The 26,758-nt window shown below is 49.4% G+C and overlaps 1 protein-coding gene across 8 annotated transcripts in view; it reads right to left on the minus strand.

Moving 5' to 3' along the window:
• nfixb (nuclear factor I/Xb) overlaps nucleotides 1-26,758 on the minus strand; it is a 609,152-nt gene that overhangs the window by 87,829 nt on the left and 494,565 nt on the right. For all 8 annotated transcript variants that reach the window (XM_085971683.1, XM_085971682.1, XM_085971684.1 and 5 more), the window contains 3 exons: nucleotides 23,894-23,968; nucleotides 19,284-19,404; nucleotides 14,715-14,851 (listed from right to left, as the gene is read on the minus strand). In XM_085971683.1, the coding sequence (XP_085827809.1) occupies nucleotides 14,715-14,851; nucleotides 19,284-19,404; nucleotides 23,894-23,968 (333 nt within the window). The remainder of the gene's footprint in view (nucleotides 1-14,714; nucleotides 14,852-19,283; nucleotides 19,405-23,893; nucleotides 23,969-26,758) is intronic.

The following is a 26,758-nucleotide window of genomic DNA, read 5'->3' on the forward strand; positions in this document are numbered from 1 at the left end:
GTGGACATGTCGTGATAAGTAAAACACCCATAAAACAAGCGGAAAATTGCAAAGGGATATCGACAGATTAAGTGAATGGTCAAAACTGTGGCAAATGGATTTCAGTGTAGGCAAATGTGAGGTCATCCACTTTGGACCTAAAAAGGAGAGAACAGGGTACTTTCTAAATGGTGAAAGGCTAAAAACAGTGGAGGTCCAAAGCTCCAGGTACATCGATCATTAAAATGTCATGAACAGGTACAGAAAATAAGATGCTGGCCTTTATAACTAGAGGACTAGAATACAAGGGGGTAGAAGTTATGCTGCAGCTGTACAAAGCCCTGGTTAGACCACACCTGGAGCACTGGGAGCAGTTCTGGGCACCACACCTGAGGAAGGATATATTGGCCTTGGAGGGAGTGCAGCGTAGGTTTACCAGAATGATACCCAGACTTCAAGGGTTAAGTTACGAGGAGAGATTACACAAATTAGGGTTGTATTCCCTAGAATTTAGAAGGTTAAGGGGTGATCTGATTGAAGTTTTCAAGATATTAAGGGGAACAGATAGGGTCGATAGAGAGAAACTATTTCCACTGGTTGGGGATTCTAGGACTAGGGGGCATAGCCTAAAAATTAGAGCCAGACCTTCCAGAAGTGAAATTAGGAAACACTTCTATGCACAAAGGGTGGTAGAAGTTTGGAACTCTCTTCTGCAAACGGTAATTGATGCTGGATCAATTGTTAATTTTAAATCTGAGATTGATCGCTTTCTGTTCACCAAAGGTATTAAGGGATATGGGGCAAAGGCAGGTTTATGGAGTTAGGTCACAGATCAGCCATGATCTCATTGAATGGCGGAACAGGCTCGAGGGGCTGAATGGCCTCCTCCTGTTGCTATGTGCGTACCCAGTCAAAGGTGAATAAGGAGGGGCATTTAGGAGTTTTGACTAATTTAGCTGTGGAGGGTGGGGAGGAACCATGGAGAAACGTTGCAACAACATCAACCTGCATTTATATAGCGCCTTTAACATAGTAAAACGTTCCAAGCCCCTTCAGGAGGAACGTTTGTCAAACAAAATTTGACACCGAGCCACATAAAAAGATAGTGGATAAGGTGACCAAAAGTATGTTTTAAAGAGCGTCTTAAAAGAGGAGAGAGAGGCTGAGAGGTTTAGGGAGGGAGTTCCAGAGCCTAGGACCTAGGCACGGCCGGCAATGGTGGAGCGATGAAAATCGGGGGATGCGCAAGAGGCCAGAATTGGCGGAGCGCAGAGATCCTGAAGGGTTGTGGGGCTGGAGGAGGTTACAGAGATAGGGAGGGGCGAGGGCCATGGAGGGATTTGAAAACAAGGATGAGACTTTTAAAAGCAAGCCGTTGCCGGACCGGGAGCCAATGTAGGTCAGGGGGTGCTGGGTGAACGGGACTGGGTGTGAGTTAGGACACGGGCAGTCGAGTTTAGGATGAGTTCAAGTTTATGGAAGGTGGGAGATGGGAGGTTGGCCGAGCATTGGAATGGTCAAGGTTAGAGGTAACAAACGCATGAATGAGGGTTTTAGCAGCTGGTGAGCAAAGGTAGGGCCAGGCACGGCGATGTTACGGAGGTAGAAGTAGGTGGTCTTGGTGATGGAGTGGATATGATAGTTGCAGAACCATATTTTAGGAGATTAAATGGACTGGGTAGACTCCATGATAAAGCAGATTGTACATTGTCTCTGGAAGAAGTGGGCTTATGAGGCCAAAGAGCATGTTCCATGCTTTTTCCATATTCTTAACTTATTTTTTCGCTCCCTTACTCTTTGTCCATCTCTCCTGCTCTGCCCTTGTCCACTTCGCTCTCTTTCCCTTGCGCGTTCTCTCTCTCTCTCTCTCTCTACTGCCATCTTTGTCTTTCCCTTTCCAGCTATCATTCTTTCTTTCCTCTGTTTCCGCCTCACCCTCTATCTCTCCAGGATACAGCTAGAGAACATAAGAAATAGGAGCAGGAATAGGCCACATGGCCCCTCGAGCCTGCTCTGCCATTCAATAAGATCATGGCTGATCTTGGGCTCAAAGCCATTTCCCCGCCCGCTCCCCATAACCCTCCACTCCCTTATCTTGCAAAAGTAGAGCAAAGTAACAGCGCGACAAGGAGAAAATAATGTAAAAATAATCTGTGCTGGAATTAGGATCGCCAGTGCGAATCTGCTAGAATCTCCGAAAATGTGTTACTTCTGGAAAAAGTGACATTTAATCCCTGCGTGTGGTTTATGGAGCAGTGGAAATAACAAGCCATTGGAATTTACCTCCTGGAACGCACCCAGCAGTCCACCTTTTATGGAAAAACAAAGTACTAACTTGTACATCAAAACCCTCAAACATCCATGGAGGAACCCCTGGTGTTAACATGAATGAATACAGAAATTGGGAATGGGCAGCTTAACCATGCATCTGCCACATGGGCGGGCGGGCAGCCTGTCCAACCTGTGAAAGTGGCAAACCTACAAGTGCCAGCCTTGGCTTAGTTGGTAGCATCTCTGGCCTGAGTCAGAAGGTGGTGAGTTCAAGTCCCACGCCGGAGACTTGAGCACATAATTTCAATTCAGTTTTATTTGTCATATATGCAGCAAACGTGTGTACTGCACAATGAAATGTTGATTTTTACGAGTCCTCCCAACATTGGAATAAATATGGCATAGCAATGATAAAAATACTAATAGAAATACAGTAATAATAAATAAAACAACAGTAATAAATAATAATAAATTATTCGTTCATGAGTCTTATGGCCTGGGGGTAGAAGCTGTTTCGAAACCTGCTGGTACGAGACCGTATGCTTCGGTATCTCTTACCGGACGGGAGCAGGGCAAAGAGGTTGTGGCTGGGGTGGCTCGCGTCTTTGATGATTCTCAGGGCCTTCCCCCGGCACCTCTCGGGGTAAATATCCTTGACAGCAGGTAGTTTAATTCCTATAGTATGTTGTGCAGCTTTCACCACCATCTGTAGAGCCTTGCGGTCTGTGGCGGTGCAGTTGCCATACCAGGTAGTGATGCAGCCGGACAGGGTACTCTCGATGGTGCACCGGTGGAAGTTGGTGAGAATCTGGGGGGTCATTCCAAATTTCTTCAGTCTCCTGAGGAGTCTAGGTGGTCACTTCAGTGTAGTGCCGAGGGAGGTGCCGTCTTTTGGATGAGACGTTAAACCGAGGCCCCGTCTGCCCTCTCAGGTGGATGTAAAAGATCCCACTATTCGAAGAAGAGCAGGGGAAGTTCTCCCCAGTGTCACGGCCTCAGGCCATCCCAAAGCACTTTGCAGCCAGTGAAGTACTTTTTGAAGTGTAGTCACTGTTGTAATGTCGGAAACGCGGCAGACAATTTGCGCACAGCAAGCTCCCACAAACAGCAATGTGATAATGACCAGGTTATTTGTTTAGTGGTGTTGGTTGAGGAATAAATATTGGCTAGGACACTGGAGATAACTCCCATGCTCTTCTTCAAAATAGCTCCAGGGGATCTTTTACATCCACCTGAGAGGATAGACGTGTCCTTGGTTTAACATTTCATCCGAAAAATGGCACCTCCGACAGTGCAGCGCTCTCTCTGTACTGCACTGGAGTGTCAGCCTAGATTTTGTGCTCGAAGCCTCTGGTGTGGGACTCAAACCCACAATCCTTCTAACTCAGAGGCGAGTGTGCTACCCACTGAGCCAGAGCTGACACTTAAGACCTGCAGCTATGAAGCTATGTTGTGGGATAACAGCACCGAACACATTCATATGATATTCCTCCCTCCACTTCTAGTTAACGGGTCAGAATTCCTGTAAAGCAGAGAGGAATTTCAAGATTATCAAGCGTTCATATACTGGCGGGCATAATTTCAAGGCTGGAATTCTTAAGTGGTGAGGAACTATGCGGAGCTATCGTTTCGCGCAGAGTTTCAAGGTCTGTGAGTTTATTAGAATATAAATATGTGTTGGCAGAAAGGAATTTGGAATTTATCTTTTTATTATTTTTCTCTCTGTCCTTTGAGGGATGAATATTCTCTGGCCAGACAGTCAGAACAATGAGTTTGAACTCAGCCTTGCGATATTGCAACAAATGTTCCAACGAGCTTTATGCCGGGATATTGTTTTCATATATTGGCCTTGGAAGGAGTGCAGCGTAGGTTTACCAGAATGATACCTAGACTTCAAGGGCTAAATTAAGAGAGATTACACAAATTAAGGTTGTATTCCCTAGAATTTAGAAGGTTAAGGGGTGATCTGATCGAAGTTTTCCAGATATTAAGGGGAACAGATAGGGTCGCTAGAGAGAAACTATTTCCGCTGGTTGGGGAGTCTAGGACTAGGGGGCATAGTCTAAAAATTAAAGCCAGACCTTTCAGGAATGAAATTAGGAAACGCTTCTACACACAAAGGGTGGTAGAAATTTGGAACTCTCTTCCGCAAACGGCAATTGATGCTGGGCCAATTGTTAATTTTAAATCGGAGATTGATAGATTTTTGTTAACCAAAGGTATTAAGGGATATGGGGCAAAGGTGAGTATATGGAGTTAGGTCGCAGATCAGCCATGATCTCATTGAGGCTCGAGGGGCTGAATGGCCTACTTCTATGTTCCTATGTTCCCAATCCTATTTGCTCCTCTAACTTTCCATCCAGGGCATCAATCACAGCCTATATCTCGCTTAACCGCCATTGTCAAGAATACTCCACCACAGACCAATGTGACCTGGGTTTCTCTCTGCAATGTCCCACACTGGTGAGCTGTGATTTCAGTCATCCCTCATTGAGCAGTTGCCATTTGAAGGCCACGTGCTTTCCCACAGGAAGAAGGATGGTGGTGGTGAGGAACTAACTATAGGCCCAATATTTCCATTTCAATAGGGGCAGCTTCACGCGTTGTACAGAAGCAGGGCAACGCTGCCTCTGAATAGTGCTCCCTTGCCGGAGAGCAAGTGTAGGAGAGAGAACAGCACAGAGCAATGTCAACATCGTGAGTAAGAGGCCCAGGGACAGGTAGACCATCAAAGTCCACCAAAGGCCATCAGTCAGCTGTGGCTCGGTGGGTAGCACTCTTGCATCTGAGTCAGAAGGTTGTGGGTTCCAGTCCCATTCCAGGAAAGATAGTCAAGAAGGATGCCCTTCAGCCCAATGATGGGCCGAAGGGCCTCCTTCTCGACTATTAGCTGGTTGTTATCTCATTGGTGTTTGTGGGATTCTGCTGTGCACAAATTGGCTGCCGCATTTCCGACATTACAAAAATGACTACACTTCAAAAATTGAAGGGTACGAGAGAAATGGGCTTCAATGGGTCTCTCTCACCCTTGAATTTTCTTATGTTCTTATATAATGGGAAATAATGAGTGAAAAAATATGAGTTACATTGTGAACTTAAAAGGCTAAGAGCTTTTTTTTTGGCATAAACCGTGGCCAAATACTGTCACAGCCCCAAGTGCACCTTAAAATCGACTTCCTGTTGCCATATGAGAATCTCTGAATTTCGCAGAACAAAAAAAAGAGAAGGAAATTTTTTTTTTTTAAAACAACGTTTCTCCACAATTATTTAACCTTTGAAAAAGATGTCGTCGGGAGGAAGGTGCACGATAAGTGTCTCACACACATACAGTACCAGCTTGTCACTAAAAAATGACAGGGGAAGTTCAAAGAAACGCTTTCACGCAGAGGGTTGTTTGAATGCTTTATCGCAAGCGAGCCAGGGACTAAAACTAAAGGGAATCGGATGAGGGTGTTCAAAAGGGAGAATATAGAAGATCAACGGGGAACGGGCAGGGAAACGGGATTGGAGTAACCGGCTCCAGTTGAAGAGCTAGCAGCGGCACGGGAATGATGGGCCAAAGGGCCTCCTTCTTGACTATTAGCTGGTTGTTATCTCATTGGTGTTTGTGGGATCCTACTGTGCACAAATTGGCTGCCGCATTTCCGACATTACCAAAATGGCTACACTGCAAAAATTGGCTGTAAAGCGCTTTGGGGCGTCCTGAGGTCATGAAAGGTGCTATAGAAATGCAAGTCTTTCTTTCTCTGCTGTTATTTCTATATCCACTATGGCTTTAAAACTAGTCACATGAACAAGGCATTAAAGTGAGCAATAACCCTGAAATAGATCAGGAAATCAGATACATGTGGAACACCGGCTTAAACAATGACACCCGTGAATCTCTGAAACTGCCAGTCACAATCAGTCTGGGAGATGGGCTGCTTAAGTCACTTGTGTGTAGCAACATGATAAATGCATTCAAATAGGTGTTTACGATGTCACTACAGGTAACAGCAGAGGTGTCTGGCTTCGACCTCCCTCGGAGACAGTGGGCGGCGCTCAACCGAGTCCGCACAGGGCACGGACGATGCGGCCGCCTGCTCCACAAGTGGAAGATGAGGTACGACCCGAAGTGCGACTGTGGCCATGAGTCCCAGACCACGGAACACATCGCATCAACCTGCCCATTAAGATCTGTTGCGGGAGACACTTCATTTCTCCACTCGGCATCTCAGGAGGCCATCGAATGGATCGCCAAACTAGACATCCCATTACAGGAAACTTTGTGATATCCGGCACCGACGGGACCGGCATGTTGCCGATCTATCAAAACTGCCGGACATACAAAGTTAATGTTGAAGCATACGGAGGTTTTCATCTCCGTATCTGACAACAAACACTGTTGCTTAGCAACAGCTTCTAAAGAGTCGGCTGCAGCTGCAAGCATCTCTAGCTGAAGCTGTTGCTATAGCTACAGACCTTGCAGTGCCTGACTGGGAAAAAAAAAAGAACGAGATCTAAAAAAAACTTATGGAAAACGGCTCCTGATTTTTGCCGTTAGATCAAGTATTCCGGACATACAACCTCCGGATAAACCAAAGTTTCCTGTATAAGCTTTTCCTGTCAAACCAAAGAACAACAGAGCAATTCTTCCTAGCGTTTCCTATTTTCCTGCTCCTCGGCGTATTGGATCACCTGGGCAAAAGAGGAGAGAAGAAAACCGTGTGGGCAGGAACATGCACCCCTTAGGGTCTGATTTTCCATCCATTTATTTAAATGCCCAACTATCCACTCTGTGTTGCACCCACCTGATGCAGTGCACCTGGGCACAGGGAACAGTGATCTCCGACATTCTACGATATCATTATCTGGACTGGGATTGACCCTACTTTAGGATGTGGCCTAACCTGGTGATCTAGGGGAGATAAGGAAGAAGCAAAGAAAACAAGGAAAGGGGTTGGAGGGGGGTTGGTGGAAAGAAGAGAGAGGCTACCATTTCTCAGCCCGGACCCTATAGTCAACTTCTAAATATAGACCCATTTCCAAATTTAAAAAAATACTTTCTGTGCGACAGAAATTAAGTTTAGCTCATGCGGCAGCACTCTCGCCTATGAATCTGGAAGGTGTTTGGTTCAAGCCTCACCCAGGACCTGAACACATCTGAATTTCCTCCTTTCTGATGCTGTGCCTCCGTTACCTCGCATGTGTAAACAGAGCTTCCGTCACTTCTGGTGTGAAAGGGTTCGCAAATTTCATGTCTCCCCTGAAGATTTACTTCTGGCTTATTGGAGAAACCCTGGCTGGACTGAGTTTAAAATCCAGGGCTCCAGGGCCCAACAAGATGGCTGCGGTCAACCTCATGGCCAAGGCCTGCAAAGTTCAGGTTTGGACTGACAAAGAAGGAATGTTCCACAAATTAGAAGGCAGACAGGCCTTCGGCATTTATGTATGAGAAGCAAACAGTGGCATTCGGGCCTCTGATTAAAACCCATCAAGGCCGTTTGCACAGATAATCAACGGGTAATAGCTGCATTCAGACCTTCATTAGCTGACTTCAACACTGTTTGGAAATGATCAACGGGGCATTCAAACTGGAATGGCCCCATCACAAGACCAGTTACACAAAGGAAAACACTTATGGGACGTTTAAAGACCGATTAACCGGCCATCCAGGTCGATGGGCCCAGATCGGTCTCCTTTGTATCATCTTCAACATGTCCAGGTCAGACAAAGAAACAAGCTGATCTGGCGAGTGATAAGGGCTCCCAGAAAGGGGTATAAGTAGTCCCTCGGGAAGCCATATATCTCTCTCTCTCTCGCCTGGACTCCGGTGCCCTGCCTTACCATCAAGAAGATCGACGACGAAGAGCCCGTCCCGGGAAGCAGGATACCGACAGTTACATTTTAAATCACTGGGGTATCTCTGCTCTGGGCGGTGAAAACCCTAAAGACATCGGCAGGCAATGGGGCACGGAGCAGGCGTTCTAACATCCGAGACTGGTGAGCATAAACTTTCTGGCCCATCACAAGACAACTTAGATAGGTGTAGAGGGTGGGAGTTAAGGGGATTGCTAAAATTGTCATTTTAGTCATTTTCCCTCGATGTGTCCATTTCTCCTCCCCCGCTAAGTGTAATTGTGTTACATACATAGTGATTTTCTCTGTATAGTGTTTATTTTTCTCTATTTTTAATAAACATTGGTTTTCTTTGCACCAAACCACTGGTTTCGTTTTGTTTATATCGCTGCTCGTAATAAGTCCGGTGGTCAGAACCAGAGGGGAAACGATTCGAACCGCACGGGGCTGGAGCAGCTCAGACACACGCCTGACTGGCCAGACACAAACCCCAAACCAAAACCCCCTACAGGTGAAATTAGGGTGGCACTGGTGCGGAAAGTCAGGGCCATCATCTAGGCTGGAAGAAAGGAACAGGAGCAGGCCATTCAGCCCCTTGAGCCTGTTCCGCCATTCAATTAGACCATGGTTGATCTGCACCCCAACTCCATTTACCTGCCTTTGCTCCATATTCCTTAGCCCAACACATCGATCTCAGTCTTGAACATTTCAGTTGACCCCAGGCAGCCACTGCCTTTTGGGGGCGAGAGTTCCAGATTTCCACTGCCCCCCGCCCCCGTGTATGTGAAGAAGTGCTTCCTGATTTCACTCCTAAATGGTCTAGCTCTAATCTTAAGATTTAAAAACATTGCAGACAGTGCAATAATGAGGGAGTGGGCGCTTTCAGGGGGACCATCTTCCAGAGGAGACATTGAACTGAGGCCCAGCCCTTCTGTTGAGGTGGACGTGAACATTAGGAAGGAGTTCTGCCCCGTATCCTGTCCAAAATTCCCTCAACTAACCCCACCAAGGACAGATTAACTGGTCATTTACCTCATTGTTGTCTGTGTGACTGAGCTTGTGTAAAATGACTGCCGTGCTCACCTACAGAGCAACACTGGTGGCAGCTCAGAGGTAGTGTATGTTAAGAGCTTTGGGACTTCAGGAGAGCATGACATATGAATACAAATTCCTTATATCCGCTCCGGTTAAGAGTATAATTCTGACTCTGATAGATTTAATTACTCTCTCTGAAAGAAAGACTTGCATTTCTATAGCGCCTTTCACAACCTCAGGACGTTTTGAAGTGGAGTCGCTGTTGTAATGTAGGAAAGGCAGCAGCCAATTTGCGCACAGCAAGCTCCCACAAACAGCAATGTGATAATGACCCAGATAATCTGTTTTTGTTATGTTGATTGAGGGATAAATATTGGCCAGGACACCAGAGAGAGCTCCCCTGCTCTTCTTCGAAATAATGGCCGTGGGATCTTTTACATCCACCCGGGAGGGCAGACGGGGCCTCGGTTTAACGTCTCATCCGAACAACGGCACCACCGACAGCGCAGCACTCCAGTAGAGCCCCTCTGACAGTGCGGCACTCCCTCAGTACTGCCACTCCGACAGTGCAGCGCTCCCTCAGTACAGCCCCTCTGATCGTGCGGCTCTCCCTCAGTACTGCCCCTCTGACCGTGCGGTGCTCCCTCAGCACTGACACTGGGAGCGTCAGCCTGGATTTTGTGCACAAGTCTCTGGAGCGGAGCTCAGAACCCACAACCTTCTGACTCAGAGGCGAGAGGGCTGCACCACCGAGCCACGGCACGAGAAAACTAGCTGCACCTTGAAAAGGCACCTGCTACTTCCCCATCCAACCAATTATCGAGTTAATTTACCGAAGTCCCGGTATATTTGGTGGAGGGACCTAGCAAGAGATGGCTTCAGCGGGAAGCCAAGTGCAGTGGTGCTATCCTGTCTCCCCGGGCTCCAGGAACTCTTTAGCAGTGCTCTGATTTACAATGTCTTTCTTTGCAAGAGCCTAGTCGGATTTTTAAAAAAACTTAAAAGACATTCGACACAAAGAGGTTTGGAAAACATGCCAGGCCTTGTGACGAATGAAGGAATCCATCTGTATTCCTGCTGCTCCCGATCTTTTTTTTGGCAACGCTCCTCCTTTTTCTGGATTTCTTGAACTAACAAGCTGCTTTTTATGGCTGTTGTTTTTTTTCTCCTCTCTCTCTCTCTACCTCACCACAAGTAACGTTCGGAAAATGCTACAGAATGTGATAATGCCTTTGCTCACCCTCTCTCCTCCTCGTTTAATTAAAAAAAACAGAGAGAGAGAGAGAGGGAGAAGCATTGGATCGTAAGCAATCCTCTTAAAGGAACAATGTGGTCTTGTTGTCATCCATTTCAGCATTTAGCAACAGATTTTATGCCCTATTTCCCTCCCCCCTTCCTCCAATTGTCATTTTAAAAAATGGATTTCCATTGCCCCTATCCCCATTTGTTCTAATTTTTGTGATGTTATCCCCCGCACCACCCCCCCCCCCCGCTACCTGTTGGGTCTCCCCGCATCACGCACCAGCTGAGAGAGGCGACTGCTAATGAGCTCGTCGTCAGGGGCAACGGGCCCTGCCTTTCTTCACCGCCCCTCTCCCCCCCCACCCGCCCGACACCCCCCCACACCCACTCCCTCCCTCCTGCCCTCGTGCCAGTCTGCGCAAGAGTGAGAACGTGCCACACCAGGTCACCACAGAGGTGGAGCAGGACGCGCCAGTGCGCCCGTGCTGCCATCCAGTGACGGCGTTCCGTTGGCCACTCTCGCACAGGCGTGTGGACTGAGTGTACAATGCTCGATAGATGATACACATAAGGAAAGAACCTGCATTTATATAGCACCTTTCAGGGCTTCAGGACGTCCCAAAGCACTTTGCTAGCCAGCGACATACTTTTTGAAGAAGGGAATGGTAGCAGCCAATTTGCGCACAGCAAGCTCCCGCAAACAGCAATGTGATACATGACCAGATAATCTGTTTTTTTAGCGATGTTAGTTGAGGGATAAATATTGGCCCCCAGGACACCGGGGAGAACTCCCCCCCCCCCCTGCTCTTCTTCCAAATAGTGCCGTGGGATCTTTTACTTCCACCTGAGAGGGCAGACGGGGGCCTCGGTTTAACGTCTCATCCGAAAGACGGCACCTCCGACAGTGCAGCACTCCCTCAGTACTGCACTGGGAGCGTCAGCTTGGATTTCGTGCTCACATCTTTGGATTGGGGCTTGAACCCACAACACTGAGGCCACGTCACATCCGACAATAATCCAACTAAACTGACAGGATACACACATCACCCAACAGGGACACACTGCATTTTCCATTTATATCATGGACAAACAGAAATGCGTAAAAGGTTTAGGGAGGGAATTCCGGAGCTTAGGGCCGAGGCAGCTGAAGGCACGACCGCCAATGGTGGAGCGGTGGAAATCGGGGATGCGCACGTGGCCAGAATTGGAGGAGCGCAGAGATCTCAGAGGGTTGGAGGAGGTTGCAGGGATAGGGAGGGGCGAGGCTATGGAGGGATCTGAACACAAGGATGAGAATTTTAAAATCGAGGTGTGGCCGGACCGGGTGCCAATGAAGGTCAGCGAGCACAAGGGGCGATGGGTGAACGGGACTTGGTGCGAGTTGGGACACGGGCGGCAGAGTTTTGGATGAGCTCAAGTTTAAGGAAGGTGCAAGCTGGGCGGGAGGCCGACCTGCAGAGCGTTGGACTAGTCGAGTCAATAGGGCGCGTTCGGTCGCAATGTCATAAGGCGCTATGGCGGTTGTTACATCATCATATAAACACGCAGCAAGTCTCTGCTATTTTAAGGGGTGCATTAACGAAATAAAATAACCAGGTTATCACCACTGTTGGTACAGCAGAAAATGATCCCATACAATCCTGTTAAGCATTCTTATGATAACATCACTAACAGTATAGCTCCCAATGGAGGGCTCGCTACGCAGGTGTCCTCCCCTTTTCTATTGGGGACTTGGCCTGGAGGGTGTTGCATGGAGCAGTCCCGTGCAATCAGCTTTTAAGTAGGTTTATGGATTCCCAGGCCGCCTGCCTTTTTTGCGGCCTAGAGGAGTCCGTGTTCCATGTTTATATTCAATGTCAGAGGTTGCAGCCCCTGTTCCATCACTTGAAGGGGCTGCTCCTCGATTTTTGGCTGCACTTCAGTCCCACGCTCCTGATCTTCGGTCACCCGGTGTGGAGGGGAGCGGGCAGGTCGGGGGAGACCTCCTCGTAGGACTGCTCCTGGGCCTGGCCAAAGTGGCCATTAACAGGTCCAGGCAGCGGGCGGTCGGGGGGGGGGGGGGTCATTCGGCCCGATTGCCTGCCTCTCTTCCGCGGCCATGTTCTCGCCCGGGTGGCCCTGGAGATGGAGCGCGCGTGGTGTCCGCTGGCACGCTTGAGGCCTTCCGCGACCAATGGGCGCCGCGGGGACTGGAGTGCATCATCATCACCCTGGCCAATGTAATTTTAATTTAATTTGGTAAGTTTTATTTAAAGTTCTATTCATTTACAGTTAATTGGTTCAACAAAAAGAGGACCAACAGTAAAGCTTCTGTCGCTGTTGCTGCGGCCCTGACTGCAGTGGCCATTTTAACTGGTTAACTTACGCCTCCTGTTCTTTATGGTTGCTAGGGAACTGGTTGACGGTTGGCCCGCCATTTTTCTTCAAATGCACGGGAGACCGCGTCACGCGCATCTATACCAAATGGAAACTGGTCGGTGCGTATCGTATTGGGTCGGCTGATTAATGCAATGTGAAATGTTCCTAAAAGTCTGGGTTCAACTCGGCAGGCAGTAAATGCACCAGTCCACAGAATCCCGACATGTCGGGGTACAATCCAGACGCATTGTGAAGAGGTGTGGATTGACAAGCTCATGAAGCGGAGGCCGGACTGCAATACCCAGATTGCACTGACGCAAAAGTGGGCTTCAGCTTCACCTCAACGGAGACCGCGTTGTGCAAAAACGGGGGATCGTACTTACCTCGGCCAGAGTTGGTGTACTCTTTTAGTGTGGGTGGATAAACAAATTGTCTGCAACTTAATAAAACTTTAAATAAAACTTAACAAATTAAATTAAAATTTGGTTGGCCAGGGTGATGAGGCACTCCAGTCCCCGCGGCGCCCACCGGTCGCGGAAGGCCTCGAGCACGCCGGCGGACACCGCGCGCGCTCCATCTCCAGGGCCACCCAGGCGCGAACATGGCCGCGGAAGAGAGACAGGCAATCGGGCCGATCGACCGCCCGCTGCCTGGACCAATTGATGGCTTTTTTGGCCAGGCCCAGGAGCAGTCCTATGAGGAGGTCCGCCGATCTGCCCGCTCTCATCCGCACCGGGTGACCGAAGATCGGGAGCGTGGGACTGAAGTGCAGCCAAAAATCGAGGAGCAGCCCCTTCAAATAATGGAAGAGGGGCTGCAACCTCTCACACTCTGTATAAACGTGGAACACGGACTCCTCCAGGCCGCAGAAAAGGCAGGCGGCCCAGAGTTGGTGTGAGGCCACCGACAGCGGGGCTCCACTCCCCCCCCGGGTAGATCGTGGGGCCTTGTGCTGGAGGACTGCCGGTTCTGTGTCGCTTCTACACAGATACCATTCTCTGGAGTGCAATGGCACCCTTAAGGCATTTGCACATTAAGGGAGATGCAGCCACACACAGAGCTCTCCCACCATCGGAACAATCGGCCCTTTTATTTTTTTTAAAACTTGTCCTCCGCATGTGGGTGGCTTCATTTATTGCCGAACCCGTGTGGCCCTTCGAATATATGCTGGCCCTCCCAATTTGGGATGAAAATTTTTTTTTTAATATAATGGGCAAAAGAACCAGAGTGGGGGGCGAGACGAGGAGAAATGTTTTTAATGCAGCGAGTTGTTGTGATCTGGAACGCGCTGCCTGAAAGGGCGGTGGAAGCAGATTCAATAGTAACTTTCACAAGGGAATTGGATAAATACTTGAAGGGGAATAATTTGCAGGGCTATGGGGGAAAGAGCAGGTGGGAGTGGGACTAATTGGAGAGCTCTTTCAAAGAGCCGGCACAGGCACGATGGGCCGAATGGCCTCCTTCTGTGCTCTATGATTCTATGACTGGATTCAGGCAGGTTCCCCTTCTCTGAAGGGCTTTAATAAAACAGTTGGGTTTATATAACACCAGTAGCCTTCGTGGTCGGTTTTCAAAGTACGAGAGCTATTGGATTTAATTTCACAACTTTGCCACGGTGAGTTTTGAACTTTCAACCTCGGAGTTGATGCTCCAGGCCCATAATGATACACTATCCTGTCCTGCGCAAACCTTGGGGGGAGCCATCAAGTGGTGTAGACACGCAAAAATGTGGGTCTATGAACTCGACACCAGGTTAAGACCTCCTGTTTCCAGGGAGCATGCCCTTGTATCTGGGTCTCTGTATTACCCAGTGAAGCTCAGCAGACCTACCAGAGACCAGAACCCAAGGCCAAATGTGAAAGGGTGGAGAGAGTACATGGAGGTCACACTCACAAAAATAAATCAGTGTGTAGACAGGATTGCTCTAAGGTGGGATACAGAGCAAAGGGAAAGTCAAAAAGCAGAACATTCTACCCAACGGAGGTCCTTACCTGTGTCTACGTCATTAGGCCAACCACCGCCCTGACTGCTACCTGCAGCCGGTGATCGCCCTGTGCCAGAGTAGAAGACTTCATCCACTGGGCTCTCCATCTCGCTGTCCTCGATGGATTTGTGTCGCTTGGTGGAACTGAGAAAGGCAGGGAAGAATTTCAGAAGATGTGGTGGCAGTGAAGTTCCTAAATAGGTGAGGTGTGTGTGTGTGTGTGTGCACCGGCCGTCAGTACAGTTCAGTCTAGAGAAACGCCTGTCCAGATTGCCAAGGTTTGTTTGGCCTGGATCAGGCTCCTGTTGTCCTCTCCTGAAGGTACTGACTCATGCAGCCCCTAAGGTGGCCACCTGCCACTGTTTGAAGTGGACCATCTGGTTTCATTGGTGACCACCTCTGCATTAGGGTTAAGTTTAGGTTTAATCTTAATGTCTAGTAATTGCTATGAATAAATTAAGATTTGGACAGTTTTTTGACCCGTGTTAAAAAGAAAATTTTCTGCATAGTGAGTGAGGCTGTCCAAAGCCCTTCACACCCCACACAGCTTCCCTAACCTAGCCCCCAGTCCATGTTTGGACTTGGCCAAAGATGACCGCACTAATGGTTCCATAAGCTCTGACTATCTTACGGTACTTCGATACTTCTCCCAAGTGGCCAGTGTGAGCTCAGACAGAGAGTGTCCGCAGACAACTGCGCTCAATCCCACCCTCATCTGTCAACTGTGCACCTTGAGTATTGTGTGCAGTTTTGGTCGCCTTAGCTGAGGAAGGATGTTCTTGCCATGGAAGGAGTGCAGCGAAGATTCGCCAGACTGATACCTGGGATGGCAGGAATGAAATATGAAGAGAGATTGGGTCGATTGGGCTTATATTTGCTGGAGTTTAGAAGAATGAGAGGGGATCTCATTGAAACTTATAAAATTCTAACAGGACTAGACAGACTAGATGCAGGAAGGATGTTCCCGATGGTGGCGGAGTCCAGAACCAGGGGTCACAGTCTAAGGATAAGGGGTAAGCCATTTAGGACTGAGATGAGGAGGAATTTCTTCACCCAGAGTGGTGAACCTGTGGAATTCTCTACCACACAAGGCAGTTGAGGCCAATTCATTAAATATATTCAAGAAGGAGTTGGATATATTTCTTAAGGCTAAAGGGATCAAGGGATATGGGGAGAAAGCAGGGACAGGGTACTGAGTTTGGATGATCAGCCATGATCTCATTAAATGGCGGAACAGGCTCGAGGGGCCGAATGGCCTACTCCTGCTCCTATCTTCTATGTTTCTATGCACTTTGTAGCAGGGTGGTCACGAGATAGCAATCAGGACCCAGAACCCAAGATGACTTCCAGCCCCCACCTCCCCCCACAACCCTGCCCCCCAACCCCATTGGACCTGATCAACTATAGCAACCTTAACCCCTGCCATGCCTGAACTCCAGTAATTCAGCACAAACTAGAGGATGAAAGCAGCAGCCTTGCTGGCCTGTATGGGTCAGCAATGAACCAGGTAAACAGGAACATTTGAAAAAATTAAAGATTTGCAACGCTTAAGACTCATTTCAGGGCCATTTAAATGTTGCAATTGATACCAATTTGAGATAAATGCACTCAAGACTATGAGCAAAAAGTAACCATATGATTATATTTATAAATAAATATCTGGCAATGAGTGAATTTCAGCTCCTAGCAAGCAGTATCATCAGAATCACTTGTCCGAATTGCCGCCTCCTAACTCACTGCCAGCCATCTGTTGGTGTCCATGTATTCGAGAAGAAGCTGAGGAATTTCTGCTTGTTCGGGATTTAAGGAGAATTGGTGAGCTCAGTGAGACCATTCAATCCCACAAGATCCCAAGTGAGAAGGACGTTATGGAATACTGAGAAGATGGGTGTGTGGGTTCGATAAGATTGTCATACAGCTAGATGCTGCATTAAGGAGAAAGAAGGGTTGGTATGTTGGATGGATGAGATCAAATGGCTGAAGGATCTTTTTCATCCCAACCTATCTTGCGTTCTTGGGAAACATGGGGCTGGATTTTCTCAATGGGGAGCTTTTGGAGGTAGGACTCCCACTTGTCGGGTTTTAGTCCCGCCTCCAGCGACTTGTGGCCAACCCACGCTATTTTCCCTTGATTGACCTTAAAGGAAAGCCGGTTACTGGTGACGTCAGCGAGTGACGTTTCATCTGTCAAGAGCTTTTGACAGATGAAATGTCAGCGTTTGATGGCTCTGTGAAGCTGTCAGACACTGACAATCTGTCCTCTAAGTTGAGTCCTTCCACTCAGACTCAGTTAGAGATCTCTCCTGAGCAGAAAGCAGAAGGCTGCAGCTTTTGACAGTTCAGCGGCCATTTTGCTTTCTGTGCCGGTGAGCTGAGGGACTCCCGAGACCTGAAGTGATGAAGCCTGCAGGAAGAAGTAAAGGTAAGTAAAACTTATTAAAACACTTTACACACACCTCACACACTTACCTCTGCACACTTGCACTCACCACTCACCTGCACATCGGACGTCTCGACCCCTCCGACCCCCGCAGACCCACGGCTCGCCTCGCTGACCCTGGCGAGGTTCGGAGCCGTCGGGAAGCCCATACTTCAGGGCTCAAAATAGGTATTCTCCAAAAAACTGCCTGTTAACTACCTGTTAACAGGCAGTTAATTGGCACTAATCCCCTTCCCGCCTCGGGGAGACGGGACCCGGCGCGGGTCGGGTACCCGCCTCCTGGGAAGATGGCACGGAGGCGGGTTGGGTGCAGGATGGGCACCCGCCCCCAGATTCTGCCATTTTCCCGGCAATCCGGCCTCCTTACCCGCCTCCCTAGGGCTGGCAAAATTCCCCCGACGGTGTCTATGGTTGCCATAGGGAGTAGGGAAGGGACATAGGAAGATAGTAAGAGAAGTAGGCCATTGAGCCCCTCGAGCCTGTTCCGCCATTCAATGCGATCGTGGCTGTGACCTAACTCCACATATTCACCTTTGCCCCCTATCCATTAATATCTTTAGTTAACAAAAATCTATCAATCTCAGATTAAAATTAACAATTGACCCAGCATCAACTGCCCTTTGCAGAAGAGAGTGTCACACGTCTACCACCCTTTGCATATAGAAGGAATTTCCTTGCGATTGGCACACAATAATTTTCACCACCCCAGGAGCCCGAGATTGGGAAAGCAGCCCGTCGGGATACACTGTCCAGTGAATGGAACGAGCATTGATGATCCTGACCATCTCTTCTCACTTTTTATTCTATATCTGCTCGTCGAGTTGTTTTTTTTCATTCCTTCTCGGGATGTGGGCACCCATCTATTTATTGCTCATCCCAAATACATTTGAATGGCTTGCTGGGCCACTTCAGCGGCCAGTTAAGAATCAACTGTGTTGGTGCGGGACTGGAGTCACATATAGGCCCAGACTGAGTAAGGACGGCAGGTTTCCTTCCCTAAAGGACGTTAGTGAATCGATTGGGGTTTTTAATGACAATTCAACAGCTGCATGGTCACTTTTTACTGATACCATCTTTTTATTTCCAGCTTTTTAAAAACCGAATTCACGTTCTTAAGCGGCCACGGTGGGAGTTGAACTCATGGGGCAGGATTTTCATTCAGGGGTCGGGAAGGAGGCGGAATTACAACTTTCGGGGTTGTCGTCCCGCCTCCATCGAGATGCGGCCAATCCACGCGATTTTAACTTGATTGACCTGGGCGGGCTCAGCAGGCCAATTAAGGGCCACCCGGCAACAGGTGACGTCACAGACTGAAATTTCATCTGTCAAGAGGTTTTAACAGATGAAATATCAGCGTTTCACAGCTGTTTGAAGCTGTCAAACACTGACAGTCTTACTTCTAACCTGAGTCCTTCTCCACAGACTCAGTTAGAAATCTCTCCTGCACAGAAAGCTGCAGGCTGTCACTTTTGACAGATCGCAGCCGTTCTGCTTTCTGTGCTGGTGAGATGAGGGACTCCCAGAACCTAAAGGAAGGAAGGCTGAAAAGGTAAGAAAATGTATGTAAAACTTCTTTAATCGCTTTAGACACACCAAACACACGTCCCTTTGCACTCATGCACATATCATTCACCTGAACACCGACATCTCGACCCCTCCAAGTCCTTCAACCCGACGGCCCGACTCCTCTAACTTGGCGTGGTTTGGAGCTGTTGGGAATCCCACACTTCAACCTTAAAAATAGGGATTGGGCTAAAAACTGCCTGTTAACTACCTGTTAACAGGCAGTTAATTGGCACTAATCCCTTTCCTCGGGTAGGCGGGTCCCAATGCGGGGCGGGTACCCGCTTCCTTTGAAACTGGCATGGAGGCGGGTTTGGGGACGGGATCGGTTCGTGCCCCCCCCCCCCCCGATTTCGAGATTTTAACCCCCCGCACGCCTCCAATCCTGCCTCCACGGCCCAATGAAAATCCTGCCCATGATCTCTGGATCACGAGTCCAGTAGCAGAACTGCTACCCTACCATACGCCCAGAAATGGAGTCACACTTGGTTGATGTTGCTGAAGGCTTGGTTTGTGCAGTTATTCCAACCCTCGAGTTTTTGCAGCACCGAGCTGTTCTTCTCTGCTTCCTACCTGGTAGAGGGGGGTGTGGTGATCGTGCGTCTGCCCAGGGGGACCTGGTTTATGCTGTAGTAGCCCGGGCTCTCTAGGTCGGCCAGATTGAAGCTGGGGCCCGTAGCGGCGGCAACTGGGGCTGAGAAGAAGAGGTAAGAATTACATAGAGACGACAGCACAGGAAACAGGCCATATGCCGGTGTTTGGGACTCCGTCCCTCTCACTGGCCACTGTCTGAGACTGAACCAGACCGTTCGCAACCTTGACGTCCTATTTGACCCTGAGCTGCGCTTCCGACCCCACTTCCGCTCAATCCCCAAGACCGCCTACTTCTCCCTCCACAAAATGACCCGACCCCGCCCCTGCCTCAGCTCATCTGCTGCTGAAAACCACATCCATGCCGCTGTTACCTCTAAAGTCGATTATTCCAATGGGCAGGAGTGTTGGGCTCCCATAAACGTGAGGTGATCCAAAACTCGGCTGCCCCGTGTCCTAACTCGCACCAAGTCCCGCTCACCCATCACCCCCTTGTGCTCACTGCCCCGTGTCTTAACTCACACCCAGTCCCGCTCACCCATCACCCCCTGTGCTCACTGCCCCGTGTCCTAACTCGCACCAAGTCCCGCTCGCCCATCACCCCCTGTGCTCACTGCCCCGTGTCCTAACTCGCACCAAGTCCCGCTCACCCATCACCCCCTGTGCTCACTGCTCCGTGTCCTAACTCACACCCAGTCCCGCTCGTCCATCACCCCCTGTGCTCACTGCCCCGTGTCCTAACTCGCACCAAGTCCCGTTCACCCATCACCCCCTGTGCTCACTGCCCCGTGTCCTAACTCACACCAAGTCCCGTTCACCCATCACCCCCTGTGCTCACTGCCCTGTGTCCTAACTCGCACCAAGTCCCGTTCACCCATCACCCCCTGTGCTCACTGCCCTGTGTCCTAACTCACACCTAGTCCCGTTCACCCATCACCCCCTGTGCTCACTGCCCCGTGTCCTAACTCACACCCAGTCCCGTTCACCCATCACCCCCTGTGCTCACTGCCCCGTGTCCTAACTCGCACCAAGTCCCGTTCACCCATCACCCCCTGTGCTCACTGCCCCGTGTCCTAACTCGCACCAAGTCCCGCTCACCCATCACCCCCTGTGCTCACTGCCCCGTGTCCTAACTCACACCAAGTCCCGCTCACCCATCACCCCCTGTGCTCACTGCCCCGTGTCCTAACTCGCACCAAGTTCTGCTCACCCATCACCCCCTGTACTCACTGCCCCGTGTCCTAACTCACACCCAGTCCCGCTCGCCCATCACCCCCTGTGCTCACTGCCCCGTGTCCTAACTCGCACCCAGTCCCGCTCGCCCATCACCCCCTGTGCTCACTGCCCCGTGTCCTAACTCGCACCAAGTCCCGTTCACCCATCACCCCCTGTGCTCACTGCCCCGTGTCCTAACTCACACCCAGTCCCGTTCACCCATCACCCCCTGTGCTCACTGCCCCGTGTCCTAACTCACACCCAGTCCCGTTCACCCATCACCCCCTGTGCTCACTGCCCCGTGTCCTAACTCACACCGAGTCCCGTTCGCCCATCACCCTCTGTGCTCACTGCCCCGTGTCCTAACTCACACCCAGTCCCGTTCACCCATCACCCCCTGTGCTCACTGCCCCGTGTCCTAACTCGCACCGAGTCCCATTCGCCCATCACCCCCTGTGCTCACTGCCCCGTGTCCTAACTCGCACCAAGTCCCGTTCACCCATCACCCCCTGTGCTCACTGCCCCGTGTCCTAACTCGCACCAAGTCCCACTCACCCCTCACCCCCTGTGCTCACTGCCCCGTGTCCTAACTCACACCCAGTCCCGTTCACCCATCACCCCCTGTGCTCGCTGCCCCATGTCCTAACTCACACCCAGTCCCGTTCACCCATCACCCCCTGTGCTCACTGCCCCATGTCCTAACTTGCACCAAGTCCCGCTCACCCATCACCCCCTGTGCTCACTGCCCCATGTCCTAACTCGCACCAAGTCCTGTTCACCCATCACCCCCTTGTGCTCACTGCCCCGTGTCCTAACTCACACCCAGTCCCGTTCACCCATCACCCCCTGTGCTCACTGCCCCGTGTCCTAACTCGCACCAAGTCCCACTCACCCCTCACCCCCTGTGCTCACTGCCCCGTGTCCTAACTCACACCCAGTCCCGTTCACACCATCACCCCCTGTGCTCGCTGCCCCGTGTCCTAACTCGCACCAAGTCCCGCTCACCCATCACCCCCTGTGCTCACTGCCCCATGTCCTAACTTGCACCAAGTCCCGTTCACCCATCACCCCCTTGTGCTCACTGCCCCGTGTCCTAACTCACACCCAGTCCCGTTCACCCATCACCCCCTGTGCTCGCTGCCCCGTGTCCTAACTCGCACCAAGTCCCGCTCACCCATCACCCCCTGTGCTTACTGCCCCGTGTCCTAACTCACACCCAGTCCCGTTCACCCATCGCCCCCTATATTCGCTGACCTACATCGGCTCCCGGTCTGGCAATGCCTCGATTTTAAAATTCTCATCCTTGTTTTCAAATCCCTCCAAGGCCTAGCCCCTCCCTATCTCTGTAATCTCCTCCATCCCTACATCCCCCCCCCCCCCCCGAGATCTCTGCACTCCTCCAATTCTGGCCTCTTGCGCATCCCTGATTTATAATCGCTCCACCTTTGGCGGCTGTGCCTTCACCTGCCTAGGCCCTGAGCTCTGGACTTCCCTCCCTAAACCTCTCCGCCTCGCTACCTCTCTCTCTTCCTTTAAGACGCTCCTTAAAACCTACCTCTTTGACCAAGTTTTTGGTTACATGTCCTAATCGCTCTTTACGTGGCTCGGTGTCAAATTTTGTTCGATAACACTCTCTGAAGCGGCCTGGGATGTAAAAGCGCTATATAAATGTAGGTTGTTGTTAATTTTGTTGGTATGCTCCACACGAGCCTCCTCCCATCCTTCTTCATCTCACCCTATCAGCATATCCCTCTATTCCTTTCTCCCTCATGTGTTTATCCAGCTTCCCCTTAAATGCATCTGTGCTATTCGCCTCGACCACTCCCTGTGGTAGCGAGTTCCACATTCTCACCACTCTCTGGGGAAAGACGTTTCTCCTGAATTCCCCATTGGATTTATTAGTGACTCTCTTATATTTATGACCCCAAGTTCTGGTCTCCCCCACAGGTGGAAAATTCTTCTCTACATCTAACCTATCAAACCCCATTCATAATTTGAAAGACCTCTATCAGGTCACCCCCTCAGTGCAGGCGGCTTCATTTCACAGCAGTTAACGGAAAAAGAAAATTCCATTTCAACTGGCATATTTATTACAGTCAAACATTTCAAATGAGCAGTTTGCCGTTCCAGTAACACCCACTGCTCATCCTGCAAATAAAGACTCAGACAAACATTTTGTTAACAGATAAAACACTAGAGAAAAAAGGGGTTTTAAAGCTAATAATAAACAATATAAATTACAGTCACCACACTGCACACACTCACTAACACACACTCACTCACACACTCACTAACACACACTCCCTCACACACTCACTAGCACACACTCACTCACACTCACTAACACACACTCCCTCACACACTCACTAACACACACTCACTCACCCTGCCACTAACACACACTCTCTCACACACTCTCACTAACACACACTCACTCACACTCTCACTAACACACACTCACTCACTCACACTCTCACTAACACACACTCATTCCCTCACACTCTCAGTAACACACACTCACTCCCTCACACTGTCACTAACACACTCACTCCCTCACACTGTCACTAACACACTCACTCCCTCACACTCTCTCACACTCTCACTAACACACACTCACTGACATTCTCACTAACACATTCAATCTCACACTCTCACCCACACTCTCACTAACACACACACTCCCTCACACACACTCACTCCCTCACACTCTCACTAACACACACTGACTCCCTCACACACTCACTTCCTCACACACTCACTAACACACACTCACTAACACACACTCACTCACATTCTCACTAACACACACTCACTCCCTCACTCTCACTAACACACACTCACTCCCTCACACTCTCACTAACGCACACTGACTCCCTCACACACTCACTAACACACACTTGCTCACACTCTCACTAACACACACTGACTCCCTCACACACTCACTAACACACACTTGCTCACACTCTCACTAACGCACACTGACTCCCTCACACACTCACTAACACACACTTGCTCACACTCTCACTAACACACACTGACTCCCTCACACACTCGCTCACACTCTCACTAACACACACTCACTTGCTCACACTCTCACTAACACACACTCACTTGCTCACACTCTCACTAACACACACTCACTTGCTCACACTCTCACTAACACACACTCACTTGCTCACACTCTCACTAACACACCACACACACACTCCATGGTTGCAGTGTTTCACAATCTATTCTAAGGAGTTACATTTGATTTTCAAATCGCGTCGCTTTATCTTAGTTCTTGAATTGTCAGAATCCTGCGATACATCAACACAATGCAACAAAAAAACTTTAAAACAAGAGAAAGGCTCTCCAAACCGGAGGGATCCACTTACTTTGCGACACTCTCACAAGTTCAGTAACGCTAAAAACTCCCGATGTGATAAAACAGTCCTGGAAATTCAAATGCCCTAGTTTGGAAAAAAAGAAAGAAATCATTGGAAAATGAAGTGAAAGGAGTAAAATGACACACAGCAGGAACTGGTCATGAAAGGACACTACCTCCAGGAAACAGTACTTCATAAGTGTGAGGTATTTGGTTGAGCAGGTGCGAATTCTCTTTGTCAGGGTCACACCACAAGTGATCTGAATTGGAGGTGATGTCTCCTCACTGTGTTACAGGGTCCTTACCTGTGGGGTCTAGTACTACCCAGTGAGAATCTGAGACCACATTACAATAACAGCTTGCATTTATACAGTGACTTTATCGTAAGGGTGCTTCACGGCAGCCTAATCACAAAAAAAATTGACACCGAGCCAAAGAAAGGAGATATTAGGACAGGTGCCTAAACGCTTGGTCAATGGGGTAGGTTTTTCAGGAGCATTTTAAAGGAGGAGAGAGAGGTAGAGAGGCGGAGTGGGAAATCCGGAGCTTAGGTGCCAATGATGGGGCGAAATAAGTCGGGATCACGAAGGGCCTAGCATATCATTCCTGCTCGTCACTCCATGGCATTACCATCATCGAATCCCCCACCATCAACATCCTGGGGGGTCACCATTGACCGGAAACTTAACTGGACCAGCCATATGAATACTGTGGCAACAGGAGCGGGTCAGAGGCTGGGTATTCTGCGGCGAGTGTCTCACCTCCTGACTCCCCAAAGCCTTTCCACTATCTACTCGGCACAAGTCAGGAGTGTGATGGAATACTCTCCACTTGCCTGGAGCTCCAAGAACACTCAAGAAGCTCAACACCATCTAGGACAAAGCAGCTCGCTTGATTGTCACCCCATCCACCACCTCAAACCTTCACTCCCTCCACCACCGGCGCACCGTGGCTGCAGTGTGTACCGTCTACAAGATGCACCGCAGCAACTCGCCAAGGCTTCTTCGGCAGCGCCTCCCAAACCCACAAGCTCTTCCATCTAGAAGGACAAGGGCAGCAGGCGCATGGGAACACCACCACCTCCAAGTTCCCCTCCAAGTCACACACCGTCCTGATTTGGAAATACATCGGCCGTTCCTTCATCGTCACTGGGTCAAAATCCTGGAACTCCCTCCCTAACAGCACTGTGGGAGCACCTTCACCACACGGACTGCAGCGGTTCAAGAAGGCGGCTCACCACCACCTTCTCAAGGGCAATTAGGGATGGGCAATAAATGCTGGCCTTGCCAGCGACACCCACATCCCGTTAATTAATAATAAAAAAAACTGCTCAGTTAGTTGCTATCAGTTGGAGTGATACATTTGGTATCGGTATCTTTGGGTGAGGGCGGACACAATCAGACAGGGATCCTGTTCCTAACTTCTACCTAATGACCCCAGCTGGAAAATTGAACGCCTGTAGATATTAGGTGAGCACCCGATAGGGCATCACTGAAGACTCCTCTTAAAATGTGGGCTGCTAGCCTATATTCTTTTATTTGTCACCATTTAACAGGCAAGTCCATGCTCCCTATGAACCAAAACTAGATCATATGCATAACAAATCAGGGCGAGCATGCCACAGGGCAAAACAGTGAACCATTATACCATTGGGCTCCAAACTGGAAATGGTCTGTGACACTACTGTTTACTCCTGATCTCTTTGAACTGGCAGGACCACACTATGGGGCCTGAGCAAATAGTTGAGGCTAAAACTATGCAATCGAATTTATCGCATGACACTAAATTACACGGAAGCAAAAGGATCAATCAGCAGCTCAAAATAACAGGACGGTCCAGATTTCTCACAGCATTACAACAGTGGTCCTTTGATCATTTTAACACTGACGCCGCGGCGACTCGCATTAACCCAATGCACCGAAGGAATCACAGAAACTCGTTGCATTTATTCCCAGTTTGAGCTGCAGAACCGGCAGTCGAGTCAGACATTAAAGACACACGGGCTGACTCGCAGATGCCTGACTCAAGCAATTCTCACACCTCCAGGTCAAATTAAAACGGCCACCCAGGGCATCGGTCATGCTGATGGGAGACCGGCCTCTTATCTGACTAATTACTACTAGATCAAACAATTTGGCCACCAATTTTGCTCCTGACGAAAGGCTGTCCGTAAGTCATCAGTATAAGCAGAGGCAAGCCATCCCTCTGAAAATCAATCTCCACTACAGACAACCAGGTGAATTGCATTACACGCGTGTCATGACAAAGGAATTCTCCACAGATATGGCAGCAGCTGTGATTTCCATTCTAAGAACCTCAAGTGTCTAGCCAGAAAGACATACAAAAATATATAATGTAGAAAGACTTATAACTAGGTGTCGGCCAGTGGCTCGGTGGGTAGCACACTCGCCTTCGGAGTCAGAATGGTTGGGGGTTCAAGTCCCCACTCCAGTGAACAAAATCTAGGCTGACACTCTGATGTAATAAAACTCACTACGCACTTGGTTTGAGTATAAAGCAAGGCTTTAATCAACTTGTTTCAAAACATGGAGGTCTAGTTATCTTTCACTAGTTCCTGTCTTACAAAATGTCCTGGGCAAGCTGGGCCCACGCCTGAGTATTTACAGGAAACTTTCGATTTACCAGCACCTAAATAACCGGAAATCTCGGTTAACCGGCAAAATTCAGGAGTAGGTTCAGGTAACTTTTATTACTTTTTTTACTCCATTTGTTGCTGTGCAAGGGTGAGGCTGCAGCTGTTGCTAAGCTACAGAGACGCTTGCAACTTGTGCCGATTGTTCTGAAGCTGGGTTTGTTGCTTTATACGGAGCTCTCAGCTCCGTATCTTTTACTATAGCATTCGGTTATCCGGAAT

The sequence above is a fragment of the Somniosus microcephalus genome, chromosome 31, assembly GCF_052327205.1.
Source record: "Somniosus microcephalus isolate GS21.2 chromosome 31, FLI_Smic_1.0, whole genome shotgun sequence".
Classification (NCBI taxonomy): Eukaryota; Metazoa; Chordata; class Chondrichthyes; order Squaliformes; family Somniosidae; genus Somniosus; species Somniosus microcephalus.